The sequence below is a fragment of the Neodiprion virginianus genome, chromosome 7, assembly GCF_021901495.1.
Source record: "Neodiprion virginianus isolate iyNeoVirg1 chromosome 7, iyNeoVirg1.1, whole genome shotgun sequence".
Lineage (NCBI taxonomy): Eukaryota > Metazoa > Arthropoda > Insecta > Hymenoptera > Diprionidae > Neodiprion > Neodiprion virginianus.
In genome coordinates, this window is record NC_060883.1 from 18,586,928 (window position 1) to 18,612,318 (window position 25,391).

The 25,391-nt window shown below is 36.6% G+C and overlaps 4 protein-coding genes across 5 annotated transcripts; 2 read left to right on the forward strand and 2 right to left on the reverse strand.

Annotated features, from left to right (window-relative positions):
- Window positions 1–2,798: 2,798 nt before the first annotated feature.
- Window positions 2,799–8,292, forward strand: LOC124308650 (protein sarah). Its single transcript, XM_046771537.1, has 5 exons — window positions 2,799–3,060; window positions 3,572–3,852; window positions 3,939–4,128; window positions 4,945–5,097; window positions 5,199–8,292. The coding sequence occupies exons 2-5, from the start codon at window positions 3,592–3,594 to the stop codon at window positions 5,321–5,323; spliced, it is 729 nt and encodes a 242-aa protein (XP_046627493.1). The 5' UTR covers window positions 2,799–3,060; window positions 3,572–3,591; the 3' UTR covers window positions 5,324–8,292.
- On the reverse strand, window positions 7,883–12,798 carry LOC124308649 (cullin-5). The gene is made up of 11 exons (XM_046771536.1): window positions 12,705–12,798; window positions 12,195–12,404; window positions 11,921–12,097; window positions 11,700–11,841; window positions 11,107–11,421; window positions 10,542–11,014; window positions 10,164–10,427; window positions 9,874–10,029; window positions 9,445–9,725; window positions 9,231–9,354; window positions 7,883–9,136 (listed from the first exon to the last, which is right to left on the reverse strand). Exons 1-11 carry the CDS (start codon window positions 12,735–12,737, stop codon window positions 8,942–8,944), a joined length of 2,370 nt encoding a protein of 789 aa, XP_046627492.1. The 5' UTR covers window positions 12,738–12,798; the 3' UTR covers window positions 7,883–8,941.
- Window positions 12,799–13,477: 679 nt separating this feature from the next.
- On the forward strand, window positions 13,478–19,703 carry LOC124308759 (integrator complex subunit 7). The gene is made up of 13 exons (XM_046771775.1): window positions 13,478–13,643; window positions 14,157–14,476; window positions 14,982–15,206; window positions 15,325–15,574; window positions 15,817–15,890; window positions 16,001–16,146; window positions 16,228–16,573; window positions 17,334–17,593; window positions 17,687–17,890; window positions 18,010–18,103; window positions 18,182–18,285; window positions 18,645–19,146; window positions 19,224–19,703. Exons 1-13 carry the CDS (start codon window positions 13,553–13,555, stop codon window positions 19,482–19,484), a joined length of 2,877 nt encoding a protein of 958 aa, XP_046627731.1. The 5' UTR covers window positions 13,478–13,552; the 3' UTR covers window positions 19,485–19,703.
- On the reverse strand, window positions 19,676–23,317 carry LOC124308760 (molybdenum cofactor biosynthesis protein 1). Of its 2 annotated transcripts, XM_046771777.1 has the most exons (8): window positions 22,876–23,317; window positions 22,661–22,778; window positions 22,388–22,555; window positions 22,052–22,278; window positions 21,733–21,957; window positions 21,306–21,540; window positions 21,067–21,128; window positions 20,771–20,904 (listed from the first exon to the last, which is right to left on the reverse strand). In XM_046771777.1, exons 1-7 carry the CDS (start codon window positions 22,963–22,965, stop codon window positions 21,073–21,075), a joined length of 1,119 nt encoding a protein of 372 aa, XP_046627733.1. In that variant the 5' UTR covers window positions 22,966–23,317; the 3' UTR covers window positions 20,771–20,904; window positions 21,067–21,072. The 2 variants fall into 2 exon arrangements, with proteins under 2 accessions (XP_046627732.1, XP_046627733.1); XM_046771776.1 differs by lacking the exon at window positions 21,067–21,128 and having other exon boundaries at window positions 19,676–20,904; window positions 22,876–23,314.
- Between the last annotated feature and the right edge of the window lie 2,074 nt (window positions 23,318–25,391).

The window sequence follows — 25,391 nt, forward strand, 5'->3', positions numbered from 1 at the left end:
ATTTTAACAATTGAGAAGAAAAATATGGTTTGATAATTACGTCAACATTATACAGAAGGTAAAATAAATTTTTATCAGCTGTTTTTCGTCACGTTTTTAAAAAGTCGTATTACTGAAAGACGATTTGAACAGTTTATTAAAATTTTTAATGAATCCACAAGTATTCTATTCTTCGTTCCGGTTAATTTGCAACGAACCTCGTGATAGATTCATTTTCATATTTATTCACGAACATGCGTAATTTTTCTCAAGTAAGACCCAATTACCGATTCCAAATTTTCTTTCACTATCTTTACGCCTTGGGCTAAAAAATCTATAAAAAATCTATAAAAGCATCGTATAAGTTGTAATATATTGTGTACTGAATATTGTGAAAAACGTTAACTAATCCAGCCCACCTTGAATCAATGTGTCATAAATGGCAAAAAAATTCTCCCTACACTCCAAGAATACCGTAAAAACGAGGAACAAAAGAAAGTGTTCTGCAAAAATTATGCGTAACGCCGCATCGTAGGAATTCAATTATCCGATGACAAAAATTTCTGGTTCAATTTGTATAAAACTTGGCTACTAAACTTGCACAAAATGGAAACACATTTTCACTACTTGTAAGAGAAAAATTTACCTATGTTCTGCACAACCGTGTAACCGAAACTATAATTTTTTAATAAACGAGTTTTTTTTTTTTTTTTTTTTTTAACTATTAGATTGTAACTATATTCAGAAGCTAATTCGAAATTAATTAGTTTCCATTAAATTGCGCAAAGTATGTGCTCAGTAATTAATCCTATTTGTACTAAAGTTGAGTCTCCAGAATTTTGTCGACAGTATTAAATATAGCATATTTGCTAATCGAGAGAAAAATGCAACAGAAATAGTGTTCATATTCAAATCATCTCATTACGCACCGATCGGGACATTTGCTTTTCGGTTGAATAGTTCACCATAAAATTATTTCAAATCAACGAGCCGTTAGTTTTTCAATAAAATTAATCACCAGCTAAAGTTAAAAAGTTGCCCAATTAATTTGGCCAACATTTGAAACGCTTAAAAACTTTTTCTGTTGCCGCTTCGACATTAGTAACTAAATTACAAATGTAAGTTTCGAATAATTTTGTCATGGTACAACTGAAAATTTTCAAATAGTGGACAGTTGGAAATAATCAGTGATTTTAAATTCATGCGACTCACCGACGCTACATCTTGAATATCGGTCCAGCCTCACCGTCTCAAGTGTATCCTTTTTGGCGTGAATTAAATATTCTTCCGGAGAACACTGAATAAATTTTATATTCCTGTGGAGAACACTCACCAAATTTTGTATTGCACTCGGAATTATCACTGAAATGGCAATCGAATCGATGACTGCATGACGCGACAAAGAATATCACCGATGGAGAGCCCACGATAATTTTTCACCCGGCAAATATAATGAACTCGTTCTCTAAAATACGCACTGCACTTGCTAAGATTCAACGTGACTACATTTTGATTAGAAGATCGAGTACAGAGGATTCGGACTTGCGTAAATAATCTCGAATGTTACCTGAGTTTAACTCGCAACGAAGGAAAATTGACGGTGTGAATTTTTCGTAGCCTAAGCGACTTCGCGGTGCCAGTTGACTGCTATATTTATATCTCTACGACCCGAATCACTGCACGCGACAAATTTCGAATCTAAAACAGAATATTCTCGCCTACTTTTCATATTTCTTTCACTTCAATAACGAGAAAAAACAATCTTACGATAACGGCACCCCAAGACCCGTCCGTTAAACTGGAGATGAGAAGAAAAATTTTCTACCGATTGTCAGTTGTTTGTACCCGAACGACCCGAACTTTGCTGCATAACTCGCGAATCCCGCCAAAATACATCGACCACGAAGTAAGGCGTTGACAAAGAATTGATAACGAATGCCAATTGAATGCGCTTCAGCTATTACCAACTTCCTTTCAAAATTCCATGATGTTATTCTGATCGTTGTTCTGTACAATATATTTACAACCTGAGTAAGTCTCGAATAAAACTTCCATCTTACGTTGATAAAACCGGACAACGGCCATCGTGAGATTATTTTTTTCAGTTGATTTTGGACATCAAATTAATGAACATTTACACTCACAATTATCTTCCTAGTCACGGAAAATCGCCATGTGAATCACTTAAGTCAGTACATACTCAATATAAATATCTGAACATGAAATTGGACATGATTTTAAAGTAAATATGGCGTAATTGAAATTACTGAATTTTTTCGCCCCCGGCGTTAGATTCAAAACTGCGAGACAGACAACTTCTGGTCACTGCGCTGCCGAGTTTGTGAGTAGCTCTGCCAGGCTCTGCCCTGTCCTAGGAAGTTTTTAGCGCTGCCAGCCAGTTCGGAACGCACCGTAATGTCAACACTTCAGATCTCTTATCTTTTTTCAACCTGCAAGATAAAAAATAACAAAACATGTACGTCGGTAATATGCATAGGGATAAGGATGAATGAGCGTATTTCGAAATGTGTTTGCGCACAGGCGATATTTCGGAACGTTCTGAAATGGGTAGAGCCTGGACATAAAAGAAGAAGATTATAAGGGGCCGATATCATTAATCCAGTCATCGTATCCGCTAATACTTTGATTCGAGACGCGTGGTAGCAAAATTCTTTGTTACTACGGGTTATTTGGCTGGGAGATTGGCCATATTTGGCTTCCTGTGCGCTTCTTGTGGCGGCTTGTGGTACTACTTATCTGGTAACCCTGGACTCTGGCATGCAACATTAGGATGCTACCTTCGTGTCTGTAGGCTCAATGGGTAATCTACCGCTGATCGGTCTAGATTCAACAACAATAAAAATAATATAAATACATTGACAAATTTGAAAGGGCAAGGCGTCCTGAAATAATCGAATAGGAGGTTCGTACAGCCGTGTAAACACGAGCAGTGTGTTAATTAGCAGACGGTCGGCAGTTCGCTCGGACGAATTGACAGATTGTTGTGTGATTTCTTCTCGAAAGAGAAGAGAAGTCGGACTGAAACTGCATTCGTTACGCGGACACAACGTCTGAAGACAGGTAAATTACAGGGAAATGAATTATATCCGACTATTCTTTGTACACAATGATAATTAACAACAATCTTTTGAATCGTGATCGATACCAATTGACGACGATGTTATCGCCCCGATAATTCGCCTCGTAAAATTCGAAAACAATCGTAAAACAGCCCGCATGCAACAACAATAATTCTACTCGTAATCATCATTGAATGTGTTTTCATCTGTCATCCCCGCGTTTCGTCGCCGTGAAATCAGGGCAAAATTTCCCAGTTAGCTTCTTTCAATTTACTCTCCATCCGTTCAATTCCCTGGTTGAAAATTTTGTCGTTACGACCTGAATTCTTTTATATATATGAAAGATTATAGATAAAATGCCACTGTAAAATTCAAGCTAACTAGCCTCTCGTCTGTGTCGGTGGTAATCTTTGCCACTTGGAAAATAACTGGCGTGGAATCCGTAAGAAAATTTTGTACCACATTGTACAGATGTATCCCCTTTTGTCACGATTACTTTTCTTCATTCACAGTTCTACTCCAGGGGGTAAAAATGGAGGATAAACGAGAGGCGAACCTCGATAGTGAGCATGGGTCCTCGGAGAATACGGAGAATATAATAATTAACGAGGTCGACGGCCTGCCAAACTTGCATCCCAATTACCAACAGCTTGAACTAGAATTGGAAGCTGACCAGGATCGCGGAGACGCGAACATGAGAACGATAGACGAATTAGTCAGAGACGAAGATCTCCCAACTTCAGTAATTGTCACCAATGTAGACCCCAGAGTTTTCAAAGATCCTCAGATAATGGTGACTATTCTTTGATAAAAATCTTCAAAATCCAAGGATCTATCGCTCAAGTTTTCTCAACTTAAATCTGTCTTTCTTATTCACAGAGTGGCATAGAAACACTGTTCAAACAGTTCGGAGAAAACGCCACTTTTCAGTACTTCAGATCTTTCAGACGAATGAGGGTCAACTACAGTTCGCCCAGCGCCGCTGCTCATGCCAGGATACAGCTGCACCAAACACGTTATGGAGAGACGGATATCAACTGCTACTTTGCTCAACCTGTCACGCCAATAGGTTCACAGTTCCTAATATTATCCACTCATTTCTTATTGATGTGATTTACCCAGAATTTCAATCGCCCAGTAATATTTGACAAATTTTGCTTGAACACGTTATGCATTTTGGTATAAGCTTCAAAAAGTTTTTAAACCAATTTACTAACAAGGTTGAAATTAGAAACGTTACAGCTTTTAGTACCTAAACCAATTGAGTATGCAGTAATCCTGCTTGACGTATTCATGAGTTTCTTTGCATAAAGTTTTTGAAGTAGCAAGGAAGCAGCCCAAGCACATCGACCAATTTAGAAATCAAGTTTTTCAATTCCGAGAAAACACTTCTGTATTTGGAAAAGATTTTCCTTGTGCCATCAAATATTTAACCTTTTTTCCAACATTTTTCTATGCCTTCTCACCTGCAGCGATATTTGTTATGCACAAGGTTCATAACAGAAAAGTTTTATTTAACACAGAGACCATTTAGTAAAGAGAAAAAACATGTTTATTTTTCAAATTTAATGACTAAAACTTGAGTCTCAGAATATTTGTAACTGCTCTGTCACTTAGCCTGTAATATTTATGCAACATTCTCTGTCTATTTATGAAACAACATTTTGTCCACTTCCTCATTTTACAAGTAATTATTGGATAAAGAGTGTTTGAAAATTTTAAAAATCATTAAATCCAATATTACTGATGAAGTTGTTATCAATTCAGTCTTTTGCTTAGTAACTAATTTTTACTTTAGCTTCTATTTTGACCAGAAATCGAGTTGTTAGGACTTCTAAAACCTGATAACTCTTTTGCAAATAATGAATTAATGACTCGATTTTAGATATGGAAGATCAGCATCTCCACCCGCCAGCACCAACTAAACAGTTCCTAATTTCACCTCCGGCATCACCGCCAGTTGGTTGGGAGCCTCGGGAAGAAGGCGAGCCGCTCGTGAACCATGATTTACTCGCAGCAATTGCCAACCTATCACCAGGTCTCAGATTTACTTACGCTTTACAATGAAAAGTATCTTTGTTCCTTACTCAGCATAAAATGTTTTATATTGGCTTGAGTTTATCAACGTATTTGTTTCAGGTGCGACCCACGAACTCCATCCAGGCGGATCTGGTCAACCTGGTATAGTTGTCCACGTCTGTGAGACAACGAATCCTATGAAAAGTGGTCCTCGTATACAGCACACACGTTGTCCAGAGTATTAACTTTCCGTAAAACTTTTATTTCTTATTTTTATTGATCGTCCACTAGACGATATTGAATTGCTTACTCCATCCAAACGGCGAGAAGATAATTCATAATCATAAATTATCGCATAGCGAAGTCATGTTTTGCAACAGATAATATATGGTGTTTACAATAAAAGCTTTAACAAATCTGTAAATAAAGAGAAAAAATAGGTAATTTAAAATTGTTATTTATCGCAATTTTCAAATGGTGCACCAAACATGCGTTGCCATGAGGTCGTTCATTGAGTATTTATTATAAATCTTGAGTAATGTAAAATAGGACTTTCTCGTTAAAGAAAATTGATATTATGCATAAATTTAATTTGTATAATAATGCTAAATTTTTTTTCTTGTTCGTTACGAAAGCACGTATTTTGTCGATTTCTTTAAGTATATTCCTTCCATTTCCGGTTGGGAAGAATTGAAATATCTAAAATACTGAAATATTGATCTTTTGTCTGTTCGAATTTCGCGAAAACATAGTTAACTTGGATGATCATTCGAAAGTTGCATGTAACTTAGGGTACGGTAAATTACTGGTTCTAGCTAGCACCATGACAAAATATGGCTTAGCATTGCATTGCCCCCCCGCCCCGAAATCCTTTAATAATAATCGTTAATTGTCTCGACGTCATTAACAGTGATGACATTCGTTGTTACGATTAACATTATTTTTGTTAATGTGTAAAAGCTACGCGAAGCCGAAAAATTTTTCTATATTTCAGTGTTGACTATTGAAATTCTAATAATCATTATTAGTCGGAAGATTTCAATTATTAAACGTTGATTACAACGTTCGGAGAAAATTCATATGTATTACTAGGTACATACTTAGAACAGTTCCGCAAAGCTAGGCCAGGTCTTACTACGTGTTTAAATCTCACAGTTAGGTATTACAAAAAAAATTTTCAAAAATATTTTGTGTCATTAATCTGGATAGTAATTCCAATATAAGAAAACTCTAGAGGCGGGTGGATGAAACCGATTAGGTCTATTTCAACTATGCTTTTTCTTGGATAAATGGATAACAGCTCAAAAGGCAAAGTGAGAAACCAAATTATATTGCTGAGAAATTGGGAATTTCCGGTCTATATACCTGTCCTAATAAAGTGCACCACTACGGTGGTTGAGTCATCAAATCGAGCTTGTTTATGAGGTATTTGTAACTTGAGTTACAAAGAGAATAGACGAAAAAATTTAAACAGCCAAGTGGCTTCTCCTCGTATTCAATGTAACTTTGGAGATGTTGCATTTTGATGTTGAAATGAGTGTGTGAATGTCTTCTTGTATGTTTTAAATCTATTGTATATATATACAATTATCTACATGATACATATCAGGTGAAACGAAAAAAACTTGTTCAGTTTGAAACAATCAATTTCGCAAAAGTTCACGGTATCGTTAGCGAAAATGTTTTTGTTTTAGATAAAGCGATAGAAGTGGAAATCATTTCTCTTGAAAAAAAAGAGATTCAAATATTGTATTCGACAGAATTCCAAATTACGCTATACCTATACACTCATTAAATCTATATTAGCAATCTGATCTTTGATTGTCGAATTTTTTTTTTACCAACTCTATACACGTTCCTTCCATTAATTCGTTTTAACATTTGCTTATCATTATACAATGATATATCAAACTGAACACGTTTCTTTTAAAATACTTGATATATTACGTCACTTTTTCTGCATATAGTTATTACTTAAGATCAATTATGCATTAAGTTGTATTTAAAATATTTAGGGATCCATTCAGACGGATTGTTGTTGAAAAGAAAAAAGAAAAAGAAAAAAAATTAATCTAAACACGGCCTCTTAATGTTTAAGATTGAATTCGTGAAAATAAAGTTCATAAAAACAAAGATTTTTCTCTCGATTACCGCCAGCTGTGTTTGTATTATTTTATAGTTACAAAGAAATATGTACCGCATTTATAAATCGGTCTCAGATAATATATCTATAATATTAAAAAGCTTACTCGTTAGGAAATCAGTCATCGAACTATGTATTTAATAGGCAATTAGAACAGTTGACTGTTGATGAAATAAATGATAAAAATAAACTCTGCTAATATCTGCTGGAAATTAGAGCTGACATAAAAAATAAAAATTATTTTTACTCACATATGTATATCTGAACACGATTGTAAGCTACGCAATTAATATCGTGATGGAGAAAAGAAATTTTATAGTTCCTGTAAAAAGATTGTATATTTCAATACGAAATATGCATAAAAAATTTTGCGCGAAATATTGATAATTAAATCATATTCATAATAAAGGGCGATAAATGTGTGTCAAATCATTTTCTTTTTTTTTTTTTTTCTTTTCTAAACAATGTAAGAATTGCAATTGAGCCGAATGACATACATATAAGATAGTTGCATAGTAAAATCTATCGTCAACCTGTCAATTTATATTTGAAGAGATAGTCCATATGGTTCGGGGAATTATTAATTTTCATACAGTCTTACTTTCAGTTAAATGAATCCTTTTTGTCACAGATTGGAACGAATTTACAAGAAGTGCTTGTGTATGTTTTGAAGCGATTTATTATTCAAACGGAAGTAGGACTTTCTTTATTATCATGAATTGCAATTTTTATTTTCATTTGATATGTCAAACAATAGTATGCTCAATGAGTAAAGATTTGGTAAATGTAATATCATTTACCACGTTATACATGCCACAAGTTTGTCTTGAAAAATGCCATTTTTTTTTCGCTTCCAATTCATGGGGAATCACAAGTTCTATATTTTACAATCTGGTATAATTTTTTAAAATATTACCAAGGCTTTATACAATATGCAGATTTGAATCGATGCAGCTTACGTAGAATACATTTTTTCTTCGTCACTAGTTTACACGCATGAAACTCAAAGATTTTCTCTAAAATACCATTAACATCGTATTTTATATTCCACCTTCCAGTAAAAAAGAAGAAGAAAAAAAGGAAAAAAGAAATAAAAATCGGTGGAACTTGGATAGCGTTGTACGTCATTATGTCGCTGACAATATACATACCTATACTTAGATATGAAAATAGGAGAAAAAATAGGTGGATACTCGGATTTGACAACAATACGTTCGTCGCTGAGACTTTAACCGGCTAGCAAATATAATGTCCTTATATACACTATACAAATATAATAGCCCGGTCGATCGTAGAACAAACAGTTCTTAGAAATTAGTCCGAATATTTTAGTTTAAACAGTAAAACTGAGATTACCGTCAACCTCCGTTCTGTATAAGTAATTACTAGTGCTGTCGATACGTTGACGAAGTCAAACGGGGAAAAAGAAAAAAATTCATTCGTTGACTTGACGCTTACCTAAATCTGATACGTATGCAACGATTATACCACTAGATACATTACAGTGTTTAATTTGATTCTACGATACGTTAACTGGACTGCTATGGTACGTGACTCTTTTCTAATCAGTTGATTATTTACTTCCAGATACACGGACCATAGTCATATCTCATGGTTATATTCGTCAGCATACACATCTAACCGAGGAAAACTGAACTTTATATAAAAATATAGTACTGAATACTTAAAAAATTCTGTTTGCACATGTGTTGGTTATTGGTTACGCCATGTAGACAAAAGTATTGATGTCATCCTCATGCCTCCGAATGTATTTGTGCTCTATTAGCCACTCAATTTGTTCTTTGATCATCTTTTTACTCGGCAGGAACATATTTTTCAATATATCGACCAATTCCGTCTGCAATTGGGCGTTATTTATCGTCTTTCGCATTTTCAAAATTTTAATGATAGCTTCCTGTAAAATATTAAAACGAATTAATTCGAGAACAATCTAAACATCGAAATGTTCTTTTCACTCTCTATTTTGTTCGACATTAGAAAAATCATACCTGTACTCGCAATATCCTTAGCTGTACGATAGATTGGTTGTCCTCTTCTTTGCTTCGTTCGGTTGACAGTTGTAACCGACCAATCAAATTGATCTTCCCCCTCTTCTGCAACTTCCCATTTTTTCTAACAAATGATAATTTATTTCGATTAGGAATAAGTACACATTATTTCCGTCTGATTCTTCGGAGATTTCACTCATTTATTTTTACTCACACAATAGCAAACTCGTGATTCACCCAGAAACGAGTGTCATGCGCGAATTCTTTCGGGCTGTAAGTGCTAGGTTCGACTAGAAGGAGTTGACGTCTAAGTTTAGGAAAAGCGCACAACGACCACAGTGTACGCCTTAATTCTGTATCTGGTAACTCGGTTGCTAATCGAAGATTTTCGTATGAAATCTTTTCGAAAGGTCGTTGATTCCAAGCAAATAGAACAGCCATTTGAAATGTTGTCACGTCAACATCAAATCGCCCCATTTTATTGCAAAACGTTATCTGTAAACTCATTTTATGTTATTGCCTGTTTGAATCCTTGAGATTGTGCAGTATTGATGTTTACTTAGACTACAAACCGGATTGTAATTCGCACATAGTGCTAAGAAAAGTTTTTAAATCAACTTCTTATAAATGAAAATGCATTTACCGTTCCATTTGACATGTGATGATACCATTGCAGTTTACGGCCACTGTGCTTCTTTTTGTAAAACTCTTCAACTTCGGGGATGTAATCTTCTAATTGAAGGGGTAAACTGACAGTGACACGCTCGCTGCCTCTTGCCCATGCGCCAGCATTCAATATCTATTGCAAAATGCATATAAATAATTGATAAATATATTTTGTATAATGTAAGACAGTGAACAAGGTGAATAGTGGAGAAACGAAAGTACGACTCCTAAAATAATAAAAAAAAAAAACAACTTGATTTGCTTCACCTTTATATTAATGCTGTCGGCAATGGTAGCGCGGCACTGTTCTTTGAATTGTTGATTGAGATCTTGGGAAATTTTGACGTCTTGGAACATGCGTGCTAATTTATTTACATAGTCCGCAGGCATGCCGACTTCTCGTAACCACTCCACCATATTTTCTTCCTTCTCAGAATCTGCTGAAGTATCCAGAATCAATCTCCGAGTGAGGTGAGCCTTATGGTATCTCATGAATACGTCTTTGTTTTGAACGTACTTTAGCACGAGCAGCTAGAATAAAATTTGAATATTGTGATGTTTACATTTCACTTCAATGATCGCAAAGCACTTGACCAATAGCACTTAAACATCCCCTGGAAATATATGAATCACAACTGAGCTCACCACGTCCCGAAGTTTGCTCTCGATTTCATCCGAAGTAAGTTTCTTACTTAACGGTGTTTTTCTGAGCAACATATCGCAGTAATTTGCCAGTAGTTCAGGACACTTGGATTCTGGCTGTCCATTATTGCTGTTTACAGGTTTAGTTGGGACGACTGGAGCAGTTACACCAGTACCTTGTCTAACAGGCAATTCAAGTCTGAATACAGTTGAATCATTGACAACTAATTTATATGCCTTGTCTCTGGCTGTGAGGAATCGTGGATCGTCGTCAAAAGCCTCCTTAACCAGAGTAGAAAATCGTCTAAAGAGATCCAACAATCTTTCTACATATTTCTCAGAGTCTTGGGTTATCACATCGACTGCTGCCATCATATCGGCAAGACCGGCACTCGCTATGTGATCTTCCAGGTCTTTTAACATTGGACTCACTCCATCTGGTACGCGATCCATCAACTTGAGCATGAGTCTGAGCTCTGTAAATAAAAATTGTGTGAAAAATTTGTAATGTATTTAATGTTAGCAAAGTTTATATTGTCTAAGATTATTAGTCTCTTTCTCAAATTACTTTCTGTTTCATGATGCTGAATCATGCGAGGACATTCGGCAAGAATGGCTGACTTGAAGGTAGCGACAAGTACAGAAACACAGCAATCCGTCAACAACTGTACACTTGCACTATTTGGCTCCAAATATTTTTGAGCTCTCAATTCTTCTTCTCTCAACTTTACCTCTGCATATCGCATGTAAGTCTCTACTCCATGCAGAGAAAGTTGCTCAGGAGCTTTTATTTTGTAAAATTCTTCTGTGGCTTTTATGTAGGATGCCTCAAAATTATCTCTGTATATTTGCAGCTTGTCCATTGTATTTGAACACAGATTAACTGTAAGAGATAAAAGTGAAATTAACAATTAATCTTCAACTTTACTTTTAATTTCCTGAAATATAAGTCAGGATTTATTTTAACAAGACATCCTATAAAACGTTCAACATCAAGTTTTCCACTTCAGATTATAGTTCAAGTTTTGTTTGAGACAATATTATTCTTACAATAACTATTGTTGAATCAATAATGTCTTTGATTGAATTAATTGTGAAATTTTCTTTTTAATTCCCATTCGTTTTTACTGAAAACTCTTCTTTCACTTGCATAGGCCTCACCATAAGATTCTCTAACACCAATGACCAACTGCGAATCAAACGCCTCCCCATTTCTTTCCGCCCGCACCAGCTTCATGGCTGAATCCTGTAGCCTTTGTTTTATGTCTCCAAATATACTCTGGTTCCAACTGTCCAGCATCAACTATTGCTCAGAAATAAATATTGACTTGATTAATAAATCTAGCAGCAGAAAGCCATCAAAAATAAGGAATGAGTATTACCTTTCTAACTATACTTTCCTCCGCTTGATTCCTTTTCTGTGTACTAGTCTTTCCAGCAAGCGAAGTCTCCAGTTGCCTAAACGGTGTTGGCAAATAATTACATTGGGTAAAAAATTTGCGCCACTCAGTTATGTAGGCTTTAAGCAACGCCTGCTCTTCCTGATGTGCCAATACTCTCTGAATCAACGTAAGGCAAGGATTATAACATACATAAATTGGAAGCGAGTCGCTCGCAGATTCCGAGAGGGAAAATGCTAATTACAACATTGATTACCTGCTGTGCTTGTTGTATGAAATCCATTATGTCCACTTTGAGAGTGTCCCTTAATTTGGGAGGACCTTTGTCGTCCCATAGGCAGACCAAGTGAACTGAATAAAATAGATCCTGCCATTCCCCTTGTGTAACAGCTTCTTGTTTCAGTAATTTCAATATTACCGGGCGCATGCATGGCCATTTTCCTGCGAAGCTAAACTGATTCCGGTCCTGCATAAATAGACGATGAAAAACGAGATCAGTAGGCACGCAGGTGAGAAATTTTGAATATTTCGTGATGAATAGTATCAGCTTAGTCGCAATTCACTCAATATCGGCGGTTTGTTCAGTGATCGAATTTGATTTTCAATGCCAGATGAGTCATTTTCAGTCGAATAGCTCGAGTATCATGGGAATTCGTTCGCCCAAAATTTGGGTCTACTCAGTTGTTGGTGATTGATATTTTCTCCGTCATTAGCAAAATCCCTTCACCGTTTACCTATTATTTGCGGTTATTTAATGACAACTAACCTTTAACATCGCCGCCATACTAGTTTTTGACATGTTATAACTAGTTGCTTTCCCCCATTTTCTTCAAAGCCAGCTGCAGCGAGGAGCCTGAGATAGCCTACACTAGCATTTTTCGTGTCCCTGATATCATAGCGCCCTCTATGAGAAATTCATTTTTAGGACTAATTTCCACGGTGCTCGGTCGGTACGCATGTGTCAGTAGGTGACCAATACTCTGCCGTGGACTGAACTCTGCCGTTGTCAGCATAAGATATAGAACACCCTGATACCCGGTCGTAGACGAAACGGACGAAACTGAACAATTTACAAACATTTACGGCCCCCGTGATTCTAAATACGGTAGAATGCTAATCGCTTACCGACATTCGATTACTGAACATGCACCTCGAAGATTTGTTCCAAATACCTATTTCGTGACTGATAGCGCTACAAAATAGAGAACACAAAAAACGTGAACGGTGGGCTCTCTCAGGATTCTCTCTGCCAGGCACCAGTGAGACAGCCCTGCAGCCATTTGAAAAGAATAATTTTATTTCGTTATCAGCGAACATTTAAATTCGGTTGAATTGTTTCTTTGAAAACGGAATATCGAAAAGCAATTAGTTAATTAGGATCGTTAGATAATGGCAAACATAATATTTACACTATATGGAGATATCACTTCTTCTGGAGATTCAAACTTCGAGCCATATCGATAAACTGAAAATTGCCTAGGGATCTTACGGGTAGTAATTATATTTTGTACTCACTGCAGATTACTGCAGAAGTAAACATATTTGGATAGTGCCGGAAAAGAGCAAACGTTTTCAATTTCTATAAGACTGAAATAAAATACATCATTTTGTAAGATGATCGGCATGAGGATGAATGCATTCAACGATACAGGTTTAGGAGAGCCGGAGCAAGATGCAAATTCAGCTCTAATCGAGCTGGATAAAGGTAATTGCAAAATCAAAATTGTAGGTTAACTACTTTGAATGTCAAAGCTACCACGTTGAATTTCGATGGTAAGGCAGAAGATTAACTAAATTTGCAGCATCTTCGTAGTCTTAATATTCTCCTCAATCTTACTTCCTGTAGGACTACTCGAATGCTCAAAAATGTTAGAATCTTCGCCGGGATGTGACGTGTTATTGAATTTGAGGTTAGCTTATGCATTTTTGATTTTCAAACAAATATTCGGTGTTATTACAGAACAATTCGTATCAGAATTTTTATTCAACATAGATAAAACTCTATAGCATCCAAATTTAATGCTAAAGTTGATTGAAATTTTCAAACAAGTCAGTAATAAATTGTCGAACACTTGATAGTGATAAGAGTAACAGCTTGTGTTTACAGATGAAAAAATCTTAACCCTTTAACGGGCCGAATGACTGGAATATTAAAAATTCAAATTTCTAAACTATTCGGGAAATCTGACCATCCTGTGACAAAGTTTTAATGTTTTAGGTCTTCGGTCGAACAAGATAGGGGAGCAGTGCGAAGCTATCGTACGATTTCCCCGCCTATTCGAAAAATATCCTTTTCCAATCCTGATAAACTCTTCGCTGCTCAAGTTGGCTGACGTCTTTCGGATAGGCAGCAACTTTCTGCGCGTCTGGGTATTGAGGGTTTGCCAACAAAGTGAAAAACACTTGGACAAAATTCTTAATGTTGATGAATTTGTCAGACGAATTTTTAGCGTTATTCATTCCAACGATCCAGTTGCAAGAGCGCTTACTCTGCGTACCTTAGGCAGTGTTGCCGGGATCATACCAGAAAGACAACAGGTAATTATGCAACTGTCATTCATTCACTTATCTATTATACATGAGTATGACTTCCATTAAAGTATAAAAAATTGTGCTATAAAAAATGTAAAAACATACAACAAATTTTAATATGCATGTCCAATTACGTAGAGTTATTTATAACAAAGAGTAGAGAAAATTAAACATTACCTTATTAAATTTAATTCAATTAAAATAGTGGAAAAAACGTTTTGTGTGAAGCCTTAAAGATTTTTTGATAGCCAAAATGTTACCTATTAGTCCTAAATTTAAACCAAAATCTGTAAACTTTTTATTTTCATCTATTTTACGATATCATAATTACTTTGATAATACTACGTTTAAATGTTTGTTAAAGTTAGCGACCTTTACTTATTATTCCTTATCTAAGTTTCCTTGTAAATGCCTCACCTATCTTAATATTTTGTATATTCTATCTTTCTTAAAAGACATTTAATGCTCGTTGATCTAAATAAATAAATAATTTATTGTCAATTCTGTCAAGGTGCATCACAGTATAAGAAGATCGCTCGATTCTCACGACTCCGTCGAAGTTGAAGCTGCAATTTATGCTGCCCAGATGTTTGCCGCCCAATCGAAGCTCTTTGCAGTTTCAATGTGCAGTAAGATATCGGACATGATTAGAGGACAAGCTACTCCTGCTACAATGAAGTTACAGTTGATACCAATTTTGCAATACATGCATCACGATACGTCAACCGCTTCGATGGTACTAATAATCTTACATCATTCTTGTTTTCACATCAGAATAGTTAATGGGCAAAATTTTGTATCCAAAATATTTTGTCCGATAATCGTTTATTTCCTCTGTTTTCATTGACACACAGGTAAATGACTTGTGCATGGAATTACTGGGAAGTTACCCAGCGGTGGAATTTGTAAGGGTAACATTAAGCGCCTTGACCACGCTGGCGTCTGCCACTTTAGTAGACGTCCCAGAACAAGTTGCGTTGCTATTACGCTACTTACACGACGACCCAAGAGCATTCATTAAACGCCATGCTCTCGATCTTCTGCACTCTTTGGCTAGGAGAGGTGCGCATCTCTGGCCACAGGGAGCACTCACAAGTCTGATCGGTATGTTATTCGATAAATTTTTACAAATTATATTTCGTGACAGAAGTGATTCAGGATTATTAAAGATGATCGAGCAAATGAAGAAGTAAACAAGGCAGTAAATTTTATCTTCGATTTACGTGTGGATTAGTCTGGATGTAGATGAGAAGTAATGTAATTTTAAAACTGACATTTATGGAGATCCTAAATTCTATGGGTTTAAGTTTAGCCAATAAGTCTGATATATTTATTTCCTGTTAAAGATAGCACAACAACACTGTTACAAGATGGAACTGTTAACTCTGGTCTTCTAATTAGAACTTTGGATGTAATAGAGGTGATGTAATGTTTTTCATATTTTTTGAACATTTGCAAAGAAAGTTATTTCCAAAAAAAGTTCAAGTGCAATCAATTGTGAGGCTCAAAACTAATTTTCAAAAATTACAGGTACTTAGTCAAAGTGCGGTAACCTGTGACGCGAATATGGAGAAAGATAGCCCGCTACTCTGTCTGTGTGTCAATGCATGTTACTCACCTGATCTTCTCGTTGCTGTTAAAGCAGTTACAATCCTGGCTAGAGTAGCTTGCTACTGGTAAACAAACACTTTATCTCTCTATTAGGAAATCTCGTAAATGCTTAAACTGTGATTAATAACGATCTTACATTCAACTAGTTACGAAGAAGGTTTGCCGGCGTATGGAGATGCTGACGTGGTGTCTTGCCTTGAGTCGCTGATCGTTTTGTTGGCGTTGGACGAGGGTCATCTGCGCCAGTTAAAAGTATGCCTGCGATCAACGGTGAAGCTGTGTGAGGCTAATCCGAAACATTGCCCCATATTCGTTGACGCCATTGGATCAACTCTGATAAATGCTAACACTGAAGGAGGGCAAGACAAGGGTCAAACTGTGGCACTGTGCGAAGCATTGGGGGCTATAGGCAGTTTGAGTGAAAATGCGTTGCTTCCGCTCCTTCCTGACATTTTGTTAAAGCTTGAACAAACTTCTCACGTTCACACAAAGGTAGCGAAAAGTTCCGGGTGTATGGATATTTTAATTGAGAGGGTATACGAGTAAGCTGCTGAAAATGATTTAATTGAATTAAGGTTTTTTTTTGTTGAAAAATATGTAGATCGAGCTTTATTTAAATATTTATTGTACTAAAATCAAGTAATAGAAAGCATTTTTATTGACGATAGTGTAAAAAATTATGCTCCGTGACATGTTTTGCAGTGTCGACGAACAATTAGCGACTATATCTCAGAAATGACTGAACCGATTTACTTCAAAATTGGGGATAGTATTCTTGGATAGTTTATTCTCTCTGTTACGATCCAACTTGTTTTATAATCATCATATTTATTTGTTGATTACAAAAAAAGTTTGAAATTTTCTACGAAAAATCGAATTTCAACTACGAAACGTTGACGTTTTGTTAAACAAAGGAAAAAAGAAATTTACAGTTATGGCAAAAAGGATAAATTATCCAAGAATGCTGGCTCGAAATTTATGATACATCGGATCAGCCGTTTTTGCAATATTATCGGCACTGCAAAAGATGTCATTAAGCGAAATGGTTGATGTTATTATCAATAACAATGCTTCCATTTGATTGTAATTAAAAAAAAATAATTTAAATCAATCAAATCTACATGCTCTTAATTAAAACAAATTCCAAATAAATTCCCAAATTCACCCACTTTTTTGGATTTCTGCTCGTAGATTTCCCCTTAAGTGCAGTAGCATTGTTAGAATTTCGAAATGAACATCTTTTGCTTGTTAGGTGATGCTGTGCACTCTACTGTTCCAAACTGTGGCAGGTGGTTACGAGTGGAACGCAGAGTGTTTGAAAGCGATCGAGAAAGTCGTTGTGAGCATTGACGGATGGGCAAAATACCGCATCGCTCGTGGAGCTGCGAGGTACGGCCACCATAGTGTGTCTACAAAAATATTTCAAAGCCTTAAGGAAACCGTCGCTTCTGAACAGTTACACTTTTGGCTGTCCGGTCTTTACTTGGTCACCAGCGCAGAGAGTCATCTGTTGTAAGTATCAATTAACAATTGACAAATTTCCATTTTTTCGTTTATTCTCTAAATTACAACGGAACTGACTGTTTGTGGCTTACTATAATTCAGGGACGACCCAAAAGAGAGCGACGGAGTCAAGAAAAAACTGGGCACAGTTGAAAGATTAAATGGAGCAATTGCCCGGTATGCTAGCGCATGTGCATCCCTTAAAGCAGCCAGCACACCATTACGGAGTCTACAATTCGCTAGCGAGTATTCAAAATTGCGATGTGAATTTCTTCAGTGTATGGTGCAGCTTCTACATTCCTGCAGGTCAATGTTGCATTCTGTCAAAATCTTACGCTGTGACAAATACGCATTTTGTGACACGTAATTTATTGCCAACATGGATTAATTTAGATATTGACTCAGTATATCTCTGTTGGTCGTAGGTCTCTGTGTACTGCTCCACCACCAGCAATTGCAGCCACAGTTGTTTTAGCCACTAGAGATGACTTGCAACGTTTTGGACGTGTTACTCAACAGGTGAATATCAATCGCATTATTTTTGGTAAAAAAAATTTATCTTGCCTAATAAGAAACGTATTTTTTCCCTTCAACCAGCTGAGAAAGTCTGCAAAAGAGTTGAGGAATTGCGCAGAGAATTACCAAAAGCTTTATCAATCTGCTTTTGACGCTGATCCAGGATCATTAGCAAACATCAGAGCGTATCCTTTTTATATGAAAATCGCGTTAACAAGCCTAGTAGCCGGAAATCTTGCTTACGCAAGTGAAAACAATGACCTTTCTGATTTAAAAATCCTATTTATTATAGTTATTTGAAAGTGTATGAAATTTCAGTATTCATTTGCAATCAGTAAATCATCGCTTACAAAAATGGATAAAGTTTCACAGTCACGTAAGACGATTGCTTTAAAAAATATAACTTTTCGTCAAAAAAGAAAAACAAAAAGTAGTCCTTGAATTTGAAAAAGGAATAAAAGTAAGAGAAGATATTGGTTATCAATCCTGCCTGATTCAACAATCGGGTTTTTTTTGTTAAAATTCCTCAATGAAAACGCTACAGTTTGCAAGAAATGTGTCGTTTGATGGCAAATAGCGTAGAACGAGTCTGTGGGGGCGTCGGAGCAGCGATGTGTCAGCCTAACGAAACTGAATTCAATTTTGGTGAATCCGTTGAGATGAGACAACTGGCACGCTGTTGCACAGAAGTGTACAGATTGGCGCCGAGCTGTGGTAGAGAAGGCGACGGAGAAGGAGGGGCGATTAGTCACGTAAGAGTCGGGTGTTTAATAGCGCAGGTGACGCTGCTGGCTGGGGGTAAAGTCAGGCTTCCGTTGCCCCGTTACTTTTTCCAAGCACTGCAGGCCACCAGCGTGAAGCTCTCCGTTTCTCCACAACCTCGTGTTCTTGGTGAGCCCGTTTCTCTACCTCAAGGGAGCCAGCTTGCCCTCAAAGTTGAGGGTGTACTGAGACACGGCAGACGTGCATCTCTGTTTCGGTCCGTCGCTGCAGTCTGCATTTCCATATCCACTGCCCCTCCATCAAAAATCAACATAGATCAAAAGGTACGATTTTGTTTACTCCAAATTTTACCTGATTAGTGAAATCGGGATGATGATTGTATATTGCTTGTTGTTTACAGGATACGAATATGAACGAACTGCAGCAAACAGTGATACCTCACCGTGACTTCTTCGCCTGTGAGTTTCTACTCTCTTTAGGAAGTCCTGGGGCGGCAGCTGCTGTTTGTGGAGGCAGCACAAGCGGAAGCGGTGGCGGACAATATCAAGTGACTGCCAGTGCGAGTATTCTGGATAAAGCTGGGAATGTGTGGAAGTGTGGACCTCGTTCGACTCTTCAAGTTCGAGTGCACGAGGAACCTACAAAACGGAAATTACCTTGATCTGTGCAAAATACTTGAGATAAATTAGGCAGAAGATGACAGATACTGCGCTGGAATAGATTCCAAAAGTAAGTATTCATTATGTCTCCTCCGGCAAGAGAACTTGCATTCAATGTGTTGCAAGCAGGCTAGAAAATGAGGGAGAAGAATGTGTGGAGCTAGGTATTGAAATAATTATGAAACGATAGACGCTCGTGACTTCAAAACAAATTTAGTATGCCATTATTAAAATATATATATAATATTATATTTTCTAGTAACGTTTCAATATAAAGTATAACATTGGAGTATAAAAATATATAAAATATATATAACTTGACAATGATATACGTATAGGTGTGTATCAGCTTAAATAATGCAACAACAATTTTCGTGAATTTTTATCAACTAAATAAATCTTTTTTTTTATTTATTAACAAATCAATATTGATCTCTGCCAGCAAAAACAATTTGATTCGTTTGTTTTCCTCGTAATACTCAAGAGCTAGTTCAATTTAAAACATTATGTTCATATTTTTACTATATCGTAAATGCATTTCCAAATTACTACAGAAAGTAGATTATATTTTGCGTGAAGCAATTGCGATAATTCGATACCTGTTTCAGTCCAGAAAAAATAAATTGACTTATAACTGTATTCTTTGATGATGATAATATTAGTGCACTCGTAAATTAAATTTTAATTTAAGGTAAGTTAATCGTACTCCTTAGAATAACAGCAGCTAAGGAATAACAATGATAATAAACAAGTATACAGAGAATGTGGATTTTCTTCGATCAGTTTGTAAACTTCAATCTGAACCATCGATTTCGAGATCTTATCTGTTAAAATTGCCTTTACTTCCTCCAGTTTTTGAAAGCAGACAAATATCAGATATAACCATAGAATATCGGGGAGTTACAGACTTGCACATGTCGTATATCGTTAGTGCGGCTACACTAACAGCCGTTAACGCTTCCATTTCAACTCCCGTTTTTCCTGTACATCGTACTTCCGACTCAATTTCTACTACGTTCAGCGTCTCGTTCAATGTCAGGCGCACATCAACGTAATTTAAAGCTAATGGATGACAAAGAGGTATCAAATCTGAAGTGCGTTTAGCCGCCATTATTCCTGCCAATTGTGCGACTGTCAAAACATCTCCCTTTTGCAAACTATTCTCTTTTATTAATCTGCAAATAGTTTTCCCCACACAAATTGATCCTTTAGCCTTGGCTATTCGATTGCTAACTTGTTTTTCACCCACATCCACCATGCTGGCTTTTCCACTTTTCGTATCTACGTGAGTCAGTGTGGAAAACTGTCGAATTGCAGAAAGTTTTGTTGTGCTTCTTTCTCTTGCGTGGATATTGCCCTTGTACTTTGAACTCCAATTGCGATTATTATGCCTCTCCGAATACACGTGTTCTTCAAGGTGATCTGTAATTGATATGTGGATTTAAAAATGAATCCGTGAAAATTGATGATGTTGTGATTAGTTGTGTGTAGCTTGGTATTTTTGTATTGTTTATTAAACATGTTTATAATTTAGCGATAACGTCTCTTGTGGGAAATAGGGTAGAGACCAGCTATTTCACTTGCCTCGCGTTAACCGCCGATCAGAATCATAGGTCTATTCTCCATCTGGGAAAGATTGAACATTCCTGTAACACAAGTGATATTAACGTGACCGTTATCGCTAGATTAGTATTACGAGAATCTGAGAGCGAAATAGAGAAAAAATTTCAGGTTTCCTTTCGTACTGAGTGAAATAAACGGTGATTATACCAAGGGAGTTCAGATTAAATTCGCATTTTCTATATTTTCTAAAGTGAACACACCTGCGTGTTGTTTCTTTTTTCTCAATACTGCCCCACTTATAATTTCGCGCAAATATTCTTCAGAAGCTCCACTCCTAAGTGCATCTCTCAATGAAACTTCGCCTTTTCCTTCAAATAGACATACTTTCAAGTTGCCATCTGCAGTGATGCGTAATCGGTTACATGAGCTGCAAAAATGCTCACTCATCGATGTAATGAAACCCACTTGACCCACAAATCCGGGTACCTTGTATGCCTGTGCAGAAAACATGACTTGCTCAAGTTTAATGATCATAAAAAAAAGGTGTTTCGAATGTGAAATATCAAATTCTGGTTCACCAGTTTGAATGTTAAATAAATTTCAAGTTGTATTTTACTTCACTTCGTATTTTGAAAGACTAGTAATTAAAAGTGAATAATCAAAGGTTTTTTAACACATCTCGTTCACCTTCGATGTATCATTGGGACCATTTTCAAGAGCTCTAAACTCAGGGTACACTTTTCTTATCATTTCCTTCATATCTTGAAACGAAACCATTTTATTCTGCTGCCATTTATTGCCTGAAAACGGCATGTATTCGATGAAGCGTACATCTATAGGTCTGTCCTTGGTAAATGTGACAAAATCGACCAGCTCATCGTCGTTGTAATTCCTCATGATAACACAGTTTATCTATAAATTGAAAAACAAGAAAAACGACGCACACAGGTATAGATAACTAAACTCAAAAAATTATCACATTGTTAGCAGTAATAATTCATCTCACTTTGACTGGATCGTATCCTAGCTGAACGGCTAAGTCAATAGCTGCCATGACTCTAGGCCACCCTTTTCTTCTAGTGAACTTTTCAAAACGTTCTTCTTTGAGAGTGTCCAAGGAAATGTTGAGTCCGTCAAGACCAGCTCTTTGGAGCGTCGATAGCTGCCGTGTCAGTGTCAACCCGTTTGTTGTTATCGCTACTTGTTCCAAACCTTCTAACTCTTTCAGACGACCTGTGAAAAGAGTAAAATCATGATTCAACATTCTTGTTTATTTCAAATGAACTTTTAACCACTAACATCGATGTATTATATCAGAAGTTAGTATGATTCGGTATCTTACCAACTATTTCTACTAAATCCTGACGAACTGTAGGCTCGCCGCCAGTAAGACGTATTTTTTGGACACCTTCCTTGACAAAGAGACTTGCAATGTGAACAATTTCGTCGGTAGTTAAAATGCCGTCTCTCTTTGTCAATGAAACACCTTCGGCAGGCATGCAGTATGTGCCTGTAAAAAAAAAATATGTAAAACCATTAAAAAATGTAAGTGGAAATTAAATACAGGTCTCCAATTTGGGACTGGGTAATAGATTAGGTAAACACCTCGACTTACATCTCAAGTTGCATCGTTCAGTTAACGATATTCTGAGGTAAGTGTGATGTCTTCCAAAAGTATCAGTCAATATACCGCGACTTGTGTCGTTCTTCAGTCGTTCCCTGAATTTTTGAATCTGAAAAAGTGGAATAACAAAGAATTAAATCAATCAAAACATTTTTAGAGATTAATCGCAGGTATTTTTTTTTTTTTTTTTTCACCCTAATATTTACCGACGTTTGTTGCTTTACCACTGTCGCTGTTTCTGTTGATAAAAACGCGACATTGACCAAATTTTTACAGTAATAAACTTTACGAAACATGATACCAATTGACTAGAATTATCTCAATATGTTCTTCGCGTCGTATTGTTTTCGTAAGATTGAACGTCACAGCGACTAACAAAGAGATAAGAGAGTGGTACAAACATCAACTCCGTCATATATGAAGGGGAAGAAAAAAAGTCTAAGTACTGTTACATAACCTAAATCAACGACAGCAATGATGATACTGTTGCTTTTATTCCTTTACTGCAATTTTAAGAGCGAACCGTGTATTTAAGCGGCAGCATTCGTCCGGCCGCAAGATATGATTATCTATCATTATTTTTAAGCGTTCCTGTCCTTCGATAGTTGATCACGTGTTGTTGAAATTGAACGTTTGCCGCCTGCTTTGGTGGTCCAATCACGATGCAAGTCAAAGAAGAGATACAAGTGTACTCCTCCAGCGGACGCATTTTGCAACGTCCCATTCTGCAACGCAGAAGCGCAGATCATAATTATTTGCTCGTGCTCAATTTGAAAACCATTTTGGAAATATGCGATACTACCTTGTTTATGCCACTGGCTGCATTCTTAACCCTCCATATGTCACAGCATTTAGTTATCAATCTTAGAAACTTACCGTTGACTTACTAATGTGATGTACGAACTATTCGCCACTAGATCGTTCAAATTTTCCGCTAAAAAGTGGCCTGCTGCCAAAAAAAAAGATGGCGACTGTCCACCTTGAAGTTGGTGTCGTAGTTCTGTAGTTGAAGCACCAGATAGCGCAACGCAACCTAGAGCGGGTATCTCTGCGGCGCGAAAGCAGAGGCAGCAAACAGAATTTTTCTCTACGCTAACTTCGCTTTGTCGTATTGTACCGTTCGCTATATAATAATATAGTACGTTTATTCTTGTCGTAATCGACGTGTATTGATTCCAATATACTTCAATTTGTTCTTAGAGATGGCTACGTAGAAGCATTACATCTTATATTCTTTGGCCATGGGGCCAATACGGCATGGTAAACCACGTTTCAAGTTCACGTCTGATGTTTTCTAATATTGCGCATGCCCGAGTGTGTGCAACCCGATTACAGGTCGGAACAAGCGTTATTCGCGTATGGCAAGCGCGCGGGGAGCCATGTGATGGAACGTCGCGTTATTTAAATCGTAATAATTACGGTGTGTCGAGTTATTCGGATATTTATAATCAAACCTCGTTTCATTTTGGCACTGAAATTGATTTAAAGATAACAGGTGTGCTCCAAAACAGTGACAAATCGAAAAATACCGATGTTAATAATCGAGATTATAGAATTTGTTATTTCATATTTATGACGTGTCGATTGTTTGATGTAATTTTTAATTTTCTGAAACGAAATAAACGTGTGAAATGTGTGCGGAGTTTAATACTGATGATATTACAATATCATCGAATCTGAACGTGCTTCGTGCTACGTATGTTCACCTTGCATTGGATTTTGGATTCAAGGACATTGTAAGACAGGCACGTAAGTTGCAATGGAAAACTTCCAAATGTAAATTTTTAATGTTGCGATCTTTCGTTCTTTGCTTCCGTATAAAACAATAACAAAAAAAATTCGGGTGACAGTGTTGAAGGTGATGGTGTTTTGTTTATTGCAAGAAGTGAAGAATGACAATATTACGGAACTAGTTACGTTCACTGCTATTGCTACAGAGAGCCCCGGAATTGACGACTTAGTATAAGGTAAGAATCTTCACTTTACTCTTTATATTGACAACAATAGCATAACCATACTCGAAACTTTAATTTTCATTGTTAAATCCAACTGGAGGTCGTTGACGATGTTACTTTTTTGAAATCGACCTTCATTTTTTCAATATTTCTACGAAACAGCGAAATCTGTCTGCCGAAGCATTTTGCTGCCCGTGAAAATCTGGCCTAAGTAAGCACATGTTTTCTCTCTCTCTCTCTAACCGCGTTGCTTGGCAACCGCGTTTCGTATGCGATATACGCGTGAGTAAAGTAAAACACAGTCGAGTTAGGTTCGAATTATAAACGTGTATGCGGCGACACGATAACTTCCCAGTTTTTACTCTCAACACGAAAGTGTCGTGCAGATGTTAGTAAGTATCACAAAGAGATTCGTCGACTTGATTATAAAAGTCTTTAATTTTTTATGAATGGCTTATGAGTCCAAGCGATACCTCAATCAAATTTTCCATCTTGTTAGATCGCAAACACTTTTTGTTATCCAGCAGAGAGATCTGTCAAATATTTCTACAAGTTGAGTTAGAATTTCCTGTACAAAGAGAAATGCAAGTATTCTACGTATGTAGCGTTTCACATCCAACGAATAACAACGTACTTGCTCGAATCTTTGGGAGGGGTTTGTTTTATTTATTTTCTTGCGATAATAGAAATATCGGGGAATTCTCGGCAATGACAGGAATATAGTTATCATGTGAATGAGGTAGAAATAAAAACAGCGTTCCCAGAGA